Here is a 15,386-nt window from a genome sequence, read left to right as displayed (position 1 = left end):
CGATAGCGGCCTTTAGCTCATCCAGAGTGTTGGGTCTTGAGTCTCTCAACGTTCTCTTCACAATATCCCACAGATTCTCTATGGGGTTCAGGTCAGGAGAGTTGGCAGGCCAATTGAGCACAGTGATACCATGGTCAGTAAACTATTTACCATTGGTTTTGGCACTGTGAGCAGGTGCCATGTCGTGCTGAACAATGAAATCTTCATCTCCATAAAGCTTTTCAGCAGATGGAAGCATGAAGTGCTCCAAAATCTCCTGATAGCTAGCTGCATTGACCCTGCCCTTGATAAAACACAGTGGACCAACACCAGCAGCTGACACGGCACCCCAGACCATCACTGACTGTGGGTACTTGACACTGGACTTCTGGCATTTTGGCATTTCCTTCTCCCCAGTCTTCCTCCAGACTCTGGCACCTTGATTTCCGAATGACATGCAGAATTTGCTTTCATCCGAAAAAAGTACTTTGGACCACTGAGCAACAGTCCAGTGCTGCTTCTCTGTAGCCCAGGTCAGGCGCTTCTGCCGCTGTTTCTGGCTCAAAAGTGGCTTGACCTGGGGAATGCGGCACCTGTAGCCCATTTCCTGCACACGCCTGTGCACGGTGGCTCTGGATGTTTCTACTCCAGACTCAGTCCACTGCTTCCGCAGGTCCCCCAAGGTCTGGAATCGGCCCTTCTCCACAATCTTCCTCAGGGTCCGGTCACCTCTTCTCGTTGTGCAGCGTTTTCTGCCACACTTTTTCCTTCCCACAGACTTCCCACTGAGGTGCCTTGATACAGCACTCTGGGAACAGCCTATTCGTTCAGAAATGTCTTTCTGTGTCTTACCCTCTTGCTTGAGGGTGTCAATAGTGGCCTTCTGGACAGCAGTCAGGTCGGCAGTCTTACCCATGATTGGGGTTTTGAGTGATGAACCAGGCTGGGAGTTTTAAAGGCCTCAGGAATCTTTTGCAGGTGTTTAGAGTTAACTCGTTGATTCAGATGATTAGGTTCATAGCTCGTTTAGAGACCCTTTTAATGATATGCTAATTTTGTGAGATAGGAATTTTGGGTTTTCATGAGCTGTATGCCAAAATCATCCGTATTAAGACAATAAAAGACCTGAAATATTTCAGTTAGTGTGCAATGAATCTAAAATATATGAATGTTAAATTTTCATCATGACATTATGGAAAATAATGAACTTTATCACAATATGCTAATATTTTGAGAAGGACCTGTATTTATCAAAATTACAAGAAATAAAGGCCTGAAATATTTCACTCCATGTGTAATGGATCTATATAATTTATGAGTCCCTTTCTGAAATTAGTGACCAAAAATATTAAACCTTTTCATGATATAACATTTTTTAGATGTACCTGTATATGGTTCAGACATGGAGAACATAAAAGCTATGGCTGAAGCTGACGTATTAAGGATAATGAAGGAGGATTGTTTGGAGAGTGCAGCTGTTGATTCAACACAATCTGTGGACTTCAGCAGTTGTTTTCTACTGACAGACAAAAAATAAAAACTGCTTTAATTGAAACAATTTTCTTACTGGACAGAACTTTATGTTCATGAATAACAGCTGCTGTAATCTCGATGGTCTGCCTGTTGACTCACTACTCGAGCTGTCGGTCCTAGCCGTGGGATGAGCAGTTTTCTGCCCTCTTCCTTCAGGTTGTGTTTGTGCTTTCCTCTAAATCTAAAAGTCCAATTGTTGTATAGCAGTACCTTGGGCCAAAAAGAGTTTCAAACTGAGAGTTTTTGGTGTAAGAGAAGAAATCTGTCTTTACCCATTTGCTTTATAGAGTTTACCCACAGTTTCCTCCATAGATGATGTAGTAAAAGTGCTCACATCCATGCAATATATTCCTGTTAGTCTTTTCGATAATCCATCGAACTCTGGATCCAGGTGACACTTTGTCATATATGGTATTCACTTCCTGTTTTTAAATATCTATGTTTCACACTCTCAAATAGCTCTAAAATATGTTTGGCCTATAATTGATTGGTAAGTATTTTCATGAATCGTGGACATTAATAATCATTAGAATTCAGATCTCAATTTTTTTTGTCTTCTGAAGATTTAAGAGGTTGTTTGAAATTCTTCTGAAGTCTTGCAAACTTTGTATTTCTCACTCTACCCTGATGAATCTCAGTCCAACAGTGGCTTGTCCTATTTCTCTTTAGGCCAGTCAGTGTGTTCTTTGGGATATGACAACCTCTACAGCCCTCTGTGTTGTAATTGTTTCAGTAATCACAGATACGAATGACCTCATCCAATATTTGATTGGAAAATGCCCCTTTCAATTAATGTTTGTCATACACAGAGTCGGCAACATGCATGTCATAACTATAAGGTCTGGTGGTATTCTGTTACACCTACTAGTAAATTATTTGTTGTGTAGAAATAATTTCTACCATCCCCTCCTTGAACCGTCACCTTAACGTGGTGGAGGGGTTTGAGTGCTCAAATGATCCTAGAGGCTATGTTGTCTGGGGCCTAAATGCCCCTGGTAGGGTCTCCCATGGCAAACAGGTTCTAGGTGATGGGTCAGACAAAGAATGGTTCAAGAACCCCTCATGAAGAACACAATATCGAGGCACGTGACGTCGCCCGGTACGGCGGAGCCGGGGTCCCACCCTGGAGCCAGGCCTGGGGTCGGGACTCGTCGGAGAGCGCCTGGTGGCCGGGTTGCTCCTCGCGGGACCCGGCCGGGCCAAGCCCGAACGAGAGACGCGAGGCCATCCTCCAGTGGGCCCACCACCTGCAGGGGGAACCGTGAGGGACCGGTGCAAAGAGGATTGGGTGGCGGACGAAGGAGGAGACCTCAACGGCCCGATCCCCGGATGCTTAGGCTGGCTCTAGGGACGTGGAATGTCACCTCGCTGGGGGGGAAGGAGTCTGAGCTTGTGCGGGAGGTCGAGAGATATCGACTAGAAATAGTCGGGCTCGCCTCCACGCACAGCGTGGGCTCTGGAACCCATCTCCTTGAGAGGGGTTGGACTCTCTTCTACTCTGGAGTGGCCCACGGGGAGAGGCGGCGGGCTGGTGTGGGTTTGCTTGTTGCCCCCCAGCTCAGCCGTCTCGTGTTGGGGTTTACCCCAGTGGATGAGAGGGTTGTATCCCTGCGCCTTCGGGTTGGGGAGAGGTCTCTGACTATCATTTCAGCCTAAGGGCCGAGTGGTAGTGCGGAGTACCCTGCCTTCTTGGCGTCCCTGTCGGGGGTGCTGGATAGTGCCCCTCCCGGGGACTCCATTATTCTGCTGGGGGACTTCAACGCCCACGTGTGGAACGACAGTGACACCTGGAGAGGCGTGATCGGGAGGAATGGCCTCCCCGATCTGAATCCGAGTGGTGTTTTGTTATTGGACTTCTGCGCTAGTCACGGATTGTCCATAACGAACACCATGTTCAAACAAAAGGGTGTCCATCAGTGCACTTGGCACCAGGACACCCTAGGCAGGAGGTCGATGATCGACTTTGTTGTCGTATCATCAGACCTTCGGCCGCATGTTTTGGACACTAGGGTGAAGAGAGGGGCTGAGCTGTCCACTGATCATCACCTGGTGGTGAGTTGGATCCGCTGGAGGAGGAGAAAGCCGGACAGACTCGGCAGGCCCAAGCGCATAGTGAGGGTCTGCTGGGAACGCCTGGCGGAGCCCTCGGCCAGGGATGTATTCAACTCCCACCTCCGGGAGAGCTTCGACCAGATCCCGGGGGATGTTGGAGACATAGACTCAGAGTGGACCATGTTCTCTGCATCTATTGTCGATGCTGCTGCCCATAGCTGCGGCCGTAAGGTCTGCGGTGCCTGTCGTGGCGGCAATCCCAGAACCCGGTGGTGGACACCGGCAGTAAGGGATGCTGTTAAGCTGAAGAAGGAGTCCTATCGGCTGTGGTTGGCTTGTGGGACTCCTGAGGCGGCTGACGGGTACCGTGAGGCCAAGCGTGCTGCGGTCCAGGCTGTGGCAGAGGCAAAAACTCGGGCCTGGGAAGAGTTCGGTGAGGCCATTGAGAAGGACTACCAGTTGGCCTACCCTCACCTATGGCCATGAACTTTGGGTCATGACCGAAAGAACGAGATCACGGATACAAGCGGCTGAAATGAGCTTCCTCCGTAGGGTGGCCGGGCACTCCCTTAGAGATAGGGTGAGGAGCTCGGCCATCCGGGAGGGGCTCGGAGTAGAGCCGCTGCTCCTCCACATCGAGAGGAGCCAGTTGAGGTGGCTCGGGCATCTATACCGGATGCCTCCTGGACGCCTTCCTCGGGAGGTGTTCCAGGCACGTCCCACCGGGAGGAGGCCCAGGGGACGACCCAGGACACGCTGGAGGGACTATGTCTCTCGGCTGGCCTGGGAACGCCTTGGGCTCCCCCTGGAGGAACTGGAGGAGGTGTCTGGAGAGAGGGACGTCTGGGCGTCTCTGCTGAGTCTGCTGCCCCCGCGACCCGGTCCTGGATAAGCGGAAGACGACGAACGAACGAACGAACGATTTTCTACCATAAACAGTGGTTAGCGGTGTTGAACTACTCTCACATAATAGTATATACCTTTATCAGTGATCAGACAAATACTTCAGCTACTTAAGCATGTATGTTGCAGTGCGGTCATTTATTAATAGTGTCCAGGAAGCACTGTGTACCTTGAGGCATCCCACAAAGACTTTCAGCGTTAGAGGAAAACAATGGCATAAGTCTCTTTAAGTTAAACCATGAAACATTGACTACAGAGATTTATCAACTGTCTTTATGTTCAAATATTGTTGGCAACTCTGTTTCAGAGTACGCCCATGTGATATAGTCCAGTATGACACATAACCCTCTAACCCCTGTTTAAACCAAAATACAGTGGGGAGAACAAGTATTTGATACACTGCTGATTTTGCAGATTTTCCTACTTGCAAACCATTTAATTTTTATCTTCTTTATCATAGGTGCTCTTTAGCTGTGACAGAATCTAAAACAAAAATCCAGAAAATCACATTGTGTGATTTTTAAGTAATTAATGAGCATTTTATTGCATGACATAATTATTTGATCACCTAACAACCAGTAAGAATCCTGGCTCTCACTGGGCTGTTAGTTCTTCTTTAAGAAGCCCTCCTTTTCTCCACTCATTACCTGTATTAACTGCACCTGTTTGAATTTATCTGTATAAAAGACACCTGTCCACACACTCAACCAAACAAACTCCAACCTTTCCACAATGGCCAAGACCAGAGAGCTGTGTGAGGACATCAGGGATAAAGTAGTAGACCTGCACAAGGCTGGGATGGACTACAGGAAAATAGCTGAGCAGCTCGGTGAGAAGGCAACAACTGTTGGTGCAATTATAAGAAAATGGAAGAAGTTCAAGATGACGGTCAATCTCCCCTCAGTCTGGGGCTCCATGCAAGATCTCACCTCGTGGGGCATCACTGATCATGATGAAGGTGAGGGATCCGCCCAGAACTATACGCCAGGACTGGGTCAATGAAAGTATCGACTTTTTTGTTTTAGATTCCGTCACTCACAGTTGAAGAGCATCTATGATAAAAATTAAAGACTTCTACATGCTTTGCAAGTTGGAAAAACCTGCGAGTGTTTCAAATACTTGTTCTCCTCACTGTAACTCTGAGAAAGCTCCTGCTTGCAGATGGAGGTCATGAGGCTGATCTAAAAGTTCCTACTGTAGGTCCATTTTTAGATAACAGAACATTGATGAAAGCGTATGAAATTTCACCTGGGCAGGTATGAACTGATACATGGTCAACATGAGACGAACATTTCATACATTCAGTTCTTACCTGCTCTGACAACACATACACTAAAGTGTTTTTCTATCGTGTACTGTAGGAACTGTGTTATGTTGCTCCAATAAATGACTTCTACCAACAGGACGTCTTTTAGAGTTAAATTTCAACGTCAGTGATCAGGGCTCATATTTCATAAGATCACACGGCCCTAAATGGGAACCAGAATAACTGGAAACTGTACAAAAGAAAGTTTCCAGAAAATAACAATGTAATTAAAATACACATATTTGATCGCCTTTATGACTATCTCAATAATACATCAAATATACCCAACTACAAAAAAAAAATTAAATAAACTAACATACATATATAGAGGTTTCAGCACATAGGTACCAAATGGTAAATGCGCGGTTTCCAATAACTGCCATTGTTTCTCTTGGAAGTGCTTTCAAATGGGAGAAAAGACGCCCTCTGATTGGCCAGACTGGCCGTTAATCCGCATGCGCATTACCAAAAGTGAAAAAGGACACAACCGGATGTTCCATTTATGATCAAGTGAGAAAATTTTGAGTTCCAAGAGGAGGAAAATCTCCCAATTTCGATTTGTAAACCTAGAATATTTTTTAATATCTAACATGCCTGCGACGTTTATTAAACGTTACTATTTACGCTTCAAATGCTCTGTGTCCCGTCAAATCCCACATAGTGGTATAACTTTTACCTTTGAACACGTTTGCTCTGTGGTCGGAAACAACGCGGAGAGGAACATTTTGGCGTCACTCATATTAGCCCTCAAACTTCCGAGGCAAATTAAACGCAGCACATTATTCGAGGAACGCCTTTAAAGTGTCATACCTGAGACTAAACTGATACCTGTGCTGTTTCAGTATGGTTCGAAAGAAATGAGAAACGTTTTTTCATGTGAGTGTTGGAAAAAAAATAAATAAATAAAACAACCATTGGGGTTTGATGTCGATGTGGTTTCCGTGTTACGACCTGCCGCTGATTTGGAAGCACGCGTTTCCTAGATGTGCATGAAGGCAGCACTGGAAGGAAGGAAGAGGAAAGGAAAGCTGTTGTGGACGCTTTTCTCTGAACAGACGGTAGGTGTGCATGTTTTCAGCTAAATCAATAAATATAGGTAACATTTCGGTACCAAAATGTAAATCAGGAGATGAGTTATCTGACTGATCAGAAGAAATAAGTGAAATACTATTCAGTGCAGTTTTGTGGATAATTAGACGTCTTTGGTATTGGTGGGAAGTGACAGTTTGGTTAAAAACAGAAACAAGAAGTGCTGTTTCTTTTGTGTAAACTGATTATTAAGCTTTGGTGTGGAGGAGGTTTGCTAGAAACAACAATGTGGGGGTAAAAGCGATAAAAGAAATGGGATCAGTGTTAAAACAAAGCTTTGTTTATAACGCAGCTGTAACAAGAGGAGACATTAAGCAGCATAATAGATCAGGGTAACATGAGCTCATCTCTGTGTTTTTGCCTGCTCTCTTGTTTTAGTGCAAGTTTCGTTCTTTCAACCATAGAGTTACACGACTAAATATTCTCATGATTCTCCATGAGAATATTTAGTAAATAAAATGTAAAATTTAGCTGCACACTTAAATCTCTTTCTCTCTGCTGTCATCTAATCAGCTGACTTTTAAGCAGCCAGACGTTTCTTCTAATCACTGAAGATAGTGTGGATCAAAAGGTTCACCAAACTTTCTGATGGCCTTTTAAAGCTTTTCTTTGGAATTTGGCCCCTTTTTCACTCATTTTCAGCCCAGTGGCTGCCTAAATGGATGCCTAAAATGAGAGGGTGGACATGTACAGGGCTAAAAGGCTGAAAAATTACTTATATCTACATCAATTTACAGAATGACATTGAAAATTCAATTCAGTTTTATTTATATAGCGCCAATTCACAACACATGTTGTCTCAAGGCACTTCACAACAGTCAGGTACATATATTCTAATTAATACTAACCATTGAACATTGGAGTCAGAGTTAGTTATTTATTCAAATAAATCCGTCACAGAGATGGAAGAGGCTTCATTCTTCGGTTGATTATGTATGCCAATTATTTTAGCTAATAGGTCTCTGGGAATAACCTTTTTGGAACTAAAATGCTATCTTATGTCTATTTTTGATGTAGCTCATAGATTCAGCTCAAATAATAATTAAAAAAACATTTCTGTCTGTATGTTTGGCTGAATGGTGGCAAAGTGTCCATGTGTGGAGAAGACACAAGCCCATCCCTTGAGTTTAGAGTCATTTTATGAATGACTGAGCAGCTTAGCAATAAAAAGCAACAACAAAAAGGCCATATTTACTACGCCACTTATTGATTATATTAGGGTGCACTGATTGCAGTTTTCTGGCCAATCACTGACCTTTAAAAGGCTTGACCTGCTGTTTCCATTCATTCATTTTGGCCAATGCCGATTTTTATTTGTAATAACTGACACTGTCAGGTGTTACGAGGTCACACTACACCTTCAATATTTCTATTCTATTTTATTGAAAAACATTGAACAATACCCATGAAACAATGCAAACTTGTTTTAACTGCATACGAGGTAGTGCTCTCAAATATAAATGAAAAGTTTTGTTTTATTTTTCACATTTTAACAAGAAACAGAACTTGCACAATAGGTTACACAACTAGATAAGATCAGCGGATAAGATCGGTTTCACATGCAAGTATCGGCCGATCGCCGATCTCCCAAAATTAAGGATTGATTCGATCGGTGCACCCCTAGATTATATTGTTCTTGATGCATAACATTTGGCAAAAAAGAGCAAAGTCCTTCAAATAAGCATGTATTTTTTGCAGAATTGTATAGTTTCTTCGTATCCTAATCTTAATAGAATAATATAGAGTATATTTAATTTCCCTTTGAGAATAATAAAATATTTTTGAATTGAATTGAATAGCTACAACAAGCCGATATTAGCTGGTTAATCTGCCATTTTAGAAATGCCAGTGTAAGTTTTGTCAGCTGTAGCGAGCATGGTTGTTTCTCTCTCTGTTACCCTGGCAACCTGTCCAGGTGTACCCAGCCTGTGGCCCCCTGACCACTGGTGAGAGGCACCATCCTCCTCGTCCTGAATGGGTATAGAAGATAACATGAATCAGGATTTGAAGGCTTGAGTAAAAATAAAGAATAAACACCCACTAAACTTAATATGTAGGTTTGGTTTCTGCCCCTGTCTTTTTTTTCTCTTATTGTATTAGTTTTTAGTTTGTGTTTTTGGTTTCTTTCATTTCAAATTTTATTAGGTTGTTGTTTTTGGATTTGGAGTCACACACAAAATTAAAGTAGAAAAACACACTACAGGCTGATCTAACTTTGATGTAATATAATATATATATATATATATATAATAGAATCTTTTTTTTCACCTTATTCATAGTCTGCATTCAGAAATATGCCTTTATCCTTCCTTTCCATTGGGGTTTTTATACTAAAAGCAGAGAACCCTTATGCATAAAAAGTGTAATAGTGTTCTTTCAGCCAGCTGATTGTCAGTGCACATCAGGAGTTGGAGATGGGGCAGTTTTGAAAGTCTTGATATATCGCCGCATCCATTGAGGCTGGTAACAAATGTCTAAAGATCACATTTAAAATAGTTTTGTTGCTATAAGATGTCTGGTACGTGTAACGACAACACGAGCCCATCCCATAAGAGTTCAGCAGCTTAACAAATGGAAGCAGCAAGAGCAAAACAAAAAACAACACACCCTCCAAATCTGGCCAGCTACTTTTACTGGTCAGATTGAGTGGAACAAGCCTCCAAAATCCAAAGAAAATCATTGAAAGGTTACCAGAATGTTCTGGCTCATTGGAAACAAAATATGAAACAACGGAGGGATGATTTAAATCTTCTGCACAGTACTGTGCATAAACATGGCAAAGACTCATAGCGAGGACTGTACACAAGCACTGCTCAGGAAATCCAGGAACATGTTGGAGACCTAAAAACCCCAACAGTTGAGCAGAAAAAGGCCAAATGGACCAAAACGAAACCTAAGTTTGAAAATAACGAAATACTGCATGTAGAGAACCTTTGGGGCACTGGAGTTAAGTAAGAAATTGTTTTAGCATGGGTTTGCTCCAGGAGTATGGAATCGGGGGCCCTTTATTAGGGGCCATCCGGTCCCTGTACGAGCGGAGCAGGAGTTTGGTCCGCATTGCCGGCACTAAGTCGGACCTGTTCCCGGTGCATGTTGGACTCCGGCAGGGCTGCCCTTTGTCATTGTTCCTGTTCATAACTTTTATGGACAGGATTTCTAGACGCAGCCAAGGGCCGGAGGGGTTCTGGTTTGGGGACCAGTGGATTTCGTCTCTTCTTTTTGCGGATGACGTGGTCCTGCTGGCCCCCTCTAGCCAAGACCTACAGCATGCACTGGGGCGGTTCGCAGCCGATTGTGAAGCGGCTGGGATGAAGATCAGCTCCTCCAAGTCTGAGGCCATGGTACTCGACCGGAAAAGGGTGGCTTGTCCTCTTCAGGTTGGAGGGGAGTTCCTGCCTCAAGTGGAGGAGTTTAAGTATCTCGGGGTCTTGTTCATGAGTGAGGGAAGAATGGAGCGGGAGATCGACAGAAGGATTGGTGCGGCTGCCACAGTAATGAGGGCGCTGTGCCGGTCCGTTGTGGTGAAGAGAGAGCTGAGCCGAAAAGCAAAGCTCTCAATTTACCGGTCGGTCTACGTTCCTACCCTCACCTATGGCCACGAACTTTGGGTCATGACCGAAAGAACAAGATCACGGATACAAGCGGCTGAAATGAGCTTCCTCCGTAGGGTGGCCGAGCACTCCCTTAGAGATAGGGTGAGGAGCTCAGCCATCCGGGAGGAGCTCGGAGTAGAGCCGCTGCTCCTCCACATCGAGAGGAGCCAGTTGAGGTGGCTCGGGCATCTATACCGGATGCCTCCTGGACGCCTTCCTCGGGAGGTGTTCCAGGCACGTCCCACCGGGAGGAGGCCCAGGGGACGGCCCAGGACACGCAGGAGGGACTATGTCTCTCGGCTGGTCTGTGAACGCCTTGGGCTCCACCTGGAGGAACTGGTGGAGGTGTCTGGGGAGAGGGACGTCTGGGCGTCTCTGCTGAGTCTGCTGCCCCCGCGACCCGGTCCTGGATAAGCGGAAGACGACAAACGAACGAACACTTTTTGTCTGTGTTCAGTTAGTAATAAAACTCTGAACTTTGCCAAAAGCTGCTCTTTATTCTCAGTTCCTTTTGATTTTTCTTCCCCTTTTAAATTTCAGATTAAACTTTAATATTTATATCTTTGTATGACAAGTGTTTTCAATAAAATCCACTCTCGGATTCTCCTGACGTTCCGGTCATATCGACTTCATGAATCTTTCCTAACAGGTGCAACACGTAGCATCCATCCCAGACGGATCTTATTCTCCCTGAGCTCTCCTGTCTCCATGATGGACAGCCTGGAGGAGGACCTGACCTGCTCGGTGTGTTACTCGCTGTTCTCCGACCCGCGGGTTCTGCCGTGTTCCCACACCTTCTGCAAGAACTGCCTGGACAACCTCCTCCAGGTCTCCAGCAACTACTCCATCTGGCGTCCGCTGCGCCTGCCCATAAAATGTCCCAACTGTCGCAGCGTGGTGGAGCTGCCTCCGACAGGCGTGGACGCTCTCCCTTCCAACGTGTCTCTGCGAGCCATCGTTGACAAAGTAAGACAGATTAGAGTAAAATATTCAAGCTGAAAACTAGATTTGTTCCTGCTTACTTGTTTTGCTGCTGTCGTTCTCAGTACCAGAGGGACAGCGAGCCTCGAGCGCCGTCCTGTCAGGAGCACCGCAGGCAGCCTCTGAACATGTACTGCATCCAGGACCGGCAACTGATCTGTGGTCTGTGCCTGACTGTCGGCCAGCACCAGGGCCATCCCATAGATGACCTGCAGGCAGCTTTCATTAGAGAAAAACAAACTCCGGCGCTGCTGCTCGCCAGACTCTCAGAGCAGAGATGGGCTCAGGTGGGAAGCAAGCAGAGCTACAGGTGTCACAAACCCTGTGTGAAGTGAGACTAACCGTAATCCTGTTGCCGTTAAGGTGTGTGAGCTGGGGGAGCAGCTGGAGCAGGAGAAGGCCCGCTGCGAGTCTCTGCTGAGGCAGGACAGACAGGAGGTCAATCAGTTCTTCGTCTCGTTAGAGGAGGTGCTGGCCAGGAAGAAGCAGGGCTACCTGGAAGCTTTGAGTGAAGTTGCTGCAGAGGTGTCGCAGGCCTACGACCCCCTCATCGACAGAGTCAAGGAGCTGCAGGTGTGTAGAAACGTCAGGGCAACTTGTGGTCGGTATGAAGGAATTATTTTGTATCGTCTAGCAAACTTCACCATTTTAGGTACACAAATCTTTTCTTGCAGCGGCAAAATGTAGAAAAATCCAGCCTTTAATGTGAGCACAATCATGCATCATAAAAATAATTTGTTTCTTAATAAAACTGTAGATGGGACATTTATTGGCCCCCCATCCATACCTCATCTGCATTTAAAATATTTCACTATGTGGGAACTTACAGAGGGAGGGTGCTTTGCACAATCTTTCCGTCGTCTCTCATGCCCTCTTATCTACGGTATTTCGGTTCATGGACTGAGAAGGTGAACCATTTCTGGGTTTTTTATTTCAGATGTTCTGGTAATTGAAATAGTTTATGTTGGGATGCACTCTAACTATGTTTCCGGGACTAATAATCCGGGGTGAATAGTGGACATAGCATCATAGATCCTCCACCGTGCCTAACAATTGGCCTGAGGTGTTTTGATATATATACAGGGAAACAGATCAATTTCTTCGGGAATCCAAGTGTGAAGCACCAGTGATTTTGTTTAAGAAATTAAATTTATTTTAGTGTTTCTTACACAGCTAATCCCAGGGGTGCCAATAAGTATACAGAGTCAAACCCAAACCCATTAATTTAACACTGATAATAAAGAGAAATCAAAGCATTTCACAGGAAAAATTTATTTCACTATTTGGTTTTTAATCATTGTTAAATGTTGCCCTAATTTGTTGACTGATCTCAGGAGGAACAGTTGGACCTGGTGTCTTTGGGATCGTCTGTGGAGGAGGAAGACTCCCCCCTCGTCTATTTGGAGAAGGTTCATCAGTTCAGAGACCGGGTGGAGAAGTTCATCCAAACCCCCCTGCCCTCCGTGATCAACCTCTCAGTGACGCCACGCGCAGCATCGTACCTGCAGCAGAACTGGTCCGCTGTGACCATCAGCAGCCTGGAGCGGGCGCCTGTTCCCAAGCTGTGCTGCTGTGCCAGCAGTACGGAGACTGAAGCAGAAGTAGCCCAGCCCATCAGAGCGGCCTGGGACAGGTGGCGTCGGATGCAACCCACTGCTTCTGTGGTGCTGCTGGGCCTGCTGCTGCTGGCAGCCCTGTGGGTGAACCCCGTCGGACGGGCGTCGCTCGGGTTCTCGCTCCTGTCCCGCCTCAGTCAGTTGGTCCAGGCTCTGAATAGTAACACCCTTATATCTGTCTGGGATATGCTGGCGGCGAAGTGCGAAGCGGTTGGGGCTGCTGTGCGGGAATGGAGTCCACAGCTGTCTGTGTTCAGAGACAGAGTCTTTCAGCAGGTGGCGGCTTTATTTAAAACTCTGACATCTCGCTGAGGGAGACCAGACTGGAAACTAAATTCCTTAAACATCTACTGGTCTCATTTCTCTGTTCCAAAAACAAAATAATTCTTCATTTTGATACTTTATAAACAGCTGCTAGTCAAGATTTTACATTAGTGGGTTTTACTCTTCTGTCGACATTTATAAGTTTATATAGATTTTGGTTTCAGCCTAAACAGCAACAGTTTTCATTTCTGCTTCAACACTGATGTCTTATGTGAAATAGGAATTTAATTGAGCTGGATTCTCTTCTGCTTATTGCCTGTCAGCGCACACAGGAAGGCAGCCTGGGAAATGAAGACATAATCAGAGAAGAAGAGCAGCAGCAGCAGCAATTCTCTGAGGCTGATCTTCTCTCAGCTGAGTGCAGATGTCCAGGTTTCTTGTTCATTTTAACAGCGTTTCGTGCTTTAATTATCACATTAAGTAGCATTCAGTGTTTTTAATGTATTGGTTTGTTTTTGAGAAATGTTCTGCTCCTTTTAGATTTATTACTGTCGTTTATTATGACAAAGAATGCCTAGAGACTTACATTTTTCCATGATATTATGAGACATGTGGATCTCATCACACCAGACTGTTTACAGCAAATAATAGAGGAATGTGTTGCATAACGATTGACTCCCAAACTGTGCCTTTGACTATTATGCCTCATCTTTTTTCTAGAACCAGCACTTTTCTTTTAAACCTTTATAGTTGGACAACCTGTTTTTCATCAGCTTTATTTGAACATCCATTGTGGCTCTTATGTACCATGTTGGTTTGATTCTGAAATGACACACAGCCCTATGAATCAAAATATGTTACCTGTAAAGTGTAAAAATATGTTGTAACCTCTATAATTTTTTTGTAAAAGTTTGTTTTACTTATGCAACAATAAATGTGTTGAATTTGTTGTTTTTGTCCTTTTTGCAGAGTTGTGCTTTGGGCAGCTGCTGTTTCTTGTTTGTTTGACTTGCATTTAAGCTTCTTAAGACTGTCGCTCCACAGACTGCCACCTACCGGGCAGTCAGTGTAAGTTCACACATATTTCTTCAAACTGCGGACAGTCTGCCAGAAGTGCTGATGTTGCCATTGCTTCTATATGATGACACTCTTCCAGATGAAAAGTAACTTAAAAAAACAAACAAAAACCTATTGTTAGAAAATACAAATGTGTTGGGAGGAAATTGTAATTAATTTGTCAATTAAAGTTGACATTATGCTTCACAGGCTAGATTTGATCAGAGCTTTTGACCATTACTCTTACTATATTCTTCAAAATGTTACCACAGCAGTTACTTCCTAGATTAGTCGTTTCTGGACTTCTGTTGCGCGGCAGCAAGATGATCCCGGGTTTGAACCCCGACCTGAAGACTTTCTGCATGGAGTTGTGCATGCCTGCTCCCACAGTCCAACATGTTAAGAGTAAATGGTTGTAACATCCAGTTGTAAACCTGCCTGTTGAATACGTCTTACTTCCCAGACTAACAATATAAATCTACAACAGTCTTGAGTTAACACCTCTGGTGAAGAAATAAACTTTCTCAGCTTGAAGAGTTCCTACACACCGTCAGGCAACCAATATGCATAGAACAACTGATATAAAGATTTATCCTAAACTCCACTTCCAGCCCTAAAAAAAATTAAGATATTGGATTTTTCTAAACCTTTGAGGCATGCATGAAAAGATTTCATATATATATATTTTTTTTACTTTTCTACCTTTAATAAAAACAATTGTTGAGGTAACTTTTATATCTGTCAAACTGTTGTTTTAAATAAAGTTGAAATAAATGCTTTCTCTAACATTTAGTTTTCTAGTCGCTTGTAAAAGAATGAAAGTTATTTAGTATTTATTTAAACAGTTCAGTCCGCCATAACAGGAACTGTGAGGACCCCTTCCCTTCCTTCTCCCAGTATTTTCTAAAATTGGAAACTAATGGCAAATGTTCCCCCTCCCCAAAATGTATTAGGAGTTGGGCGCAGCGGCGGGGCAGGAGTCAAGCACTTGACCTTTGTACGAAGGACCATGGC

The 15,386-nt window shown here is 44.5% G+C and overlaps 1 protein-coding gene across 1 annotated transcript; it reads left to right on the top strand.

Annotated features, from left to right (window-relative positions):
- The first annotated feature begins 6,621 nt into the window (after positions 1-6,621).
- trim59 (tripartite motif containing 59) lies at positions 6,622-14,264 on the top strand. Its single transcript, XM_047391617.1, has 5 exons — positions 6,622-6,831; positions 11,105-11,421; positions 11,502-11,723; positions 11,800-12,009; positions 12,771-14,264. The coding sequence occupies exons 2-5, from the start codon at positions 11,164-11,166 to the stop codon at positions 13,362-13,364; spliced, it is 1,284 nt and encodes a 427-aa protein (XP_047247573.1). The 5' UTR covers positions 6,622-6,831; positions 11,105-11,163; the 3' UTR covers positions 13,365-14,264.
- The last annotated feature ends 1,122 nt before the right edge of the window (positions 14,265-15,386 follow it).

This window comes from Girardinichthys multiradiatus, chromosome 18 (assembly GCF_021462225.1).
Source record: "Girardinichthys multiradiatus isolate DD_20200921_A chromosome 18, DD_fGirMul_XY1, whole genome shotgun sequence".
Taxonomy (NCBI): Eukaryota; Metazoa; Chordata; class Actinopteri; order Cyprinodontiformes; family Goodeidae; genus Girardinichthys; species Girardinichthys multiradiatus.
Note: the sequence above shows the minus strand (reverse complement) of the source record. Positions and strands in the feature narration are given on the sequence as shown.

Coding starts and splice junctions, on each gene's coding strand:
- trim59 (XM_047391617.1), top strand. CDS start 11,164: ATGATGGACAGCCTGGAGGAGGACCTGACCTGCTCGGTGTGTTACTCG. Junction 11,724..11,799: donor CAGAGCAGAGATGGGCTCAG/GTGGGAAGCAAG, acceptor GTTGCCGTTAAG/GTGTGTGAGCTGGGGGAGCA. Junction 12,010..12,770: donor ACAGAGTCAAGGAGCTGCAG/GTGTGTAGAAAC, acceptor GACTGATCTCAG/GAGGAACAGTTGGACCTGGT.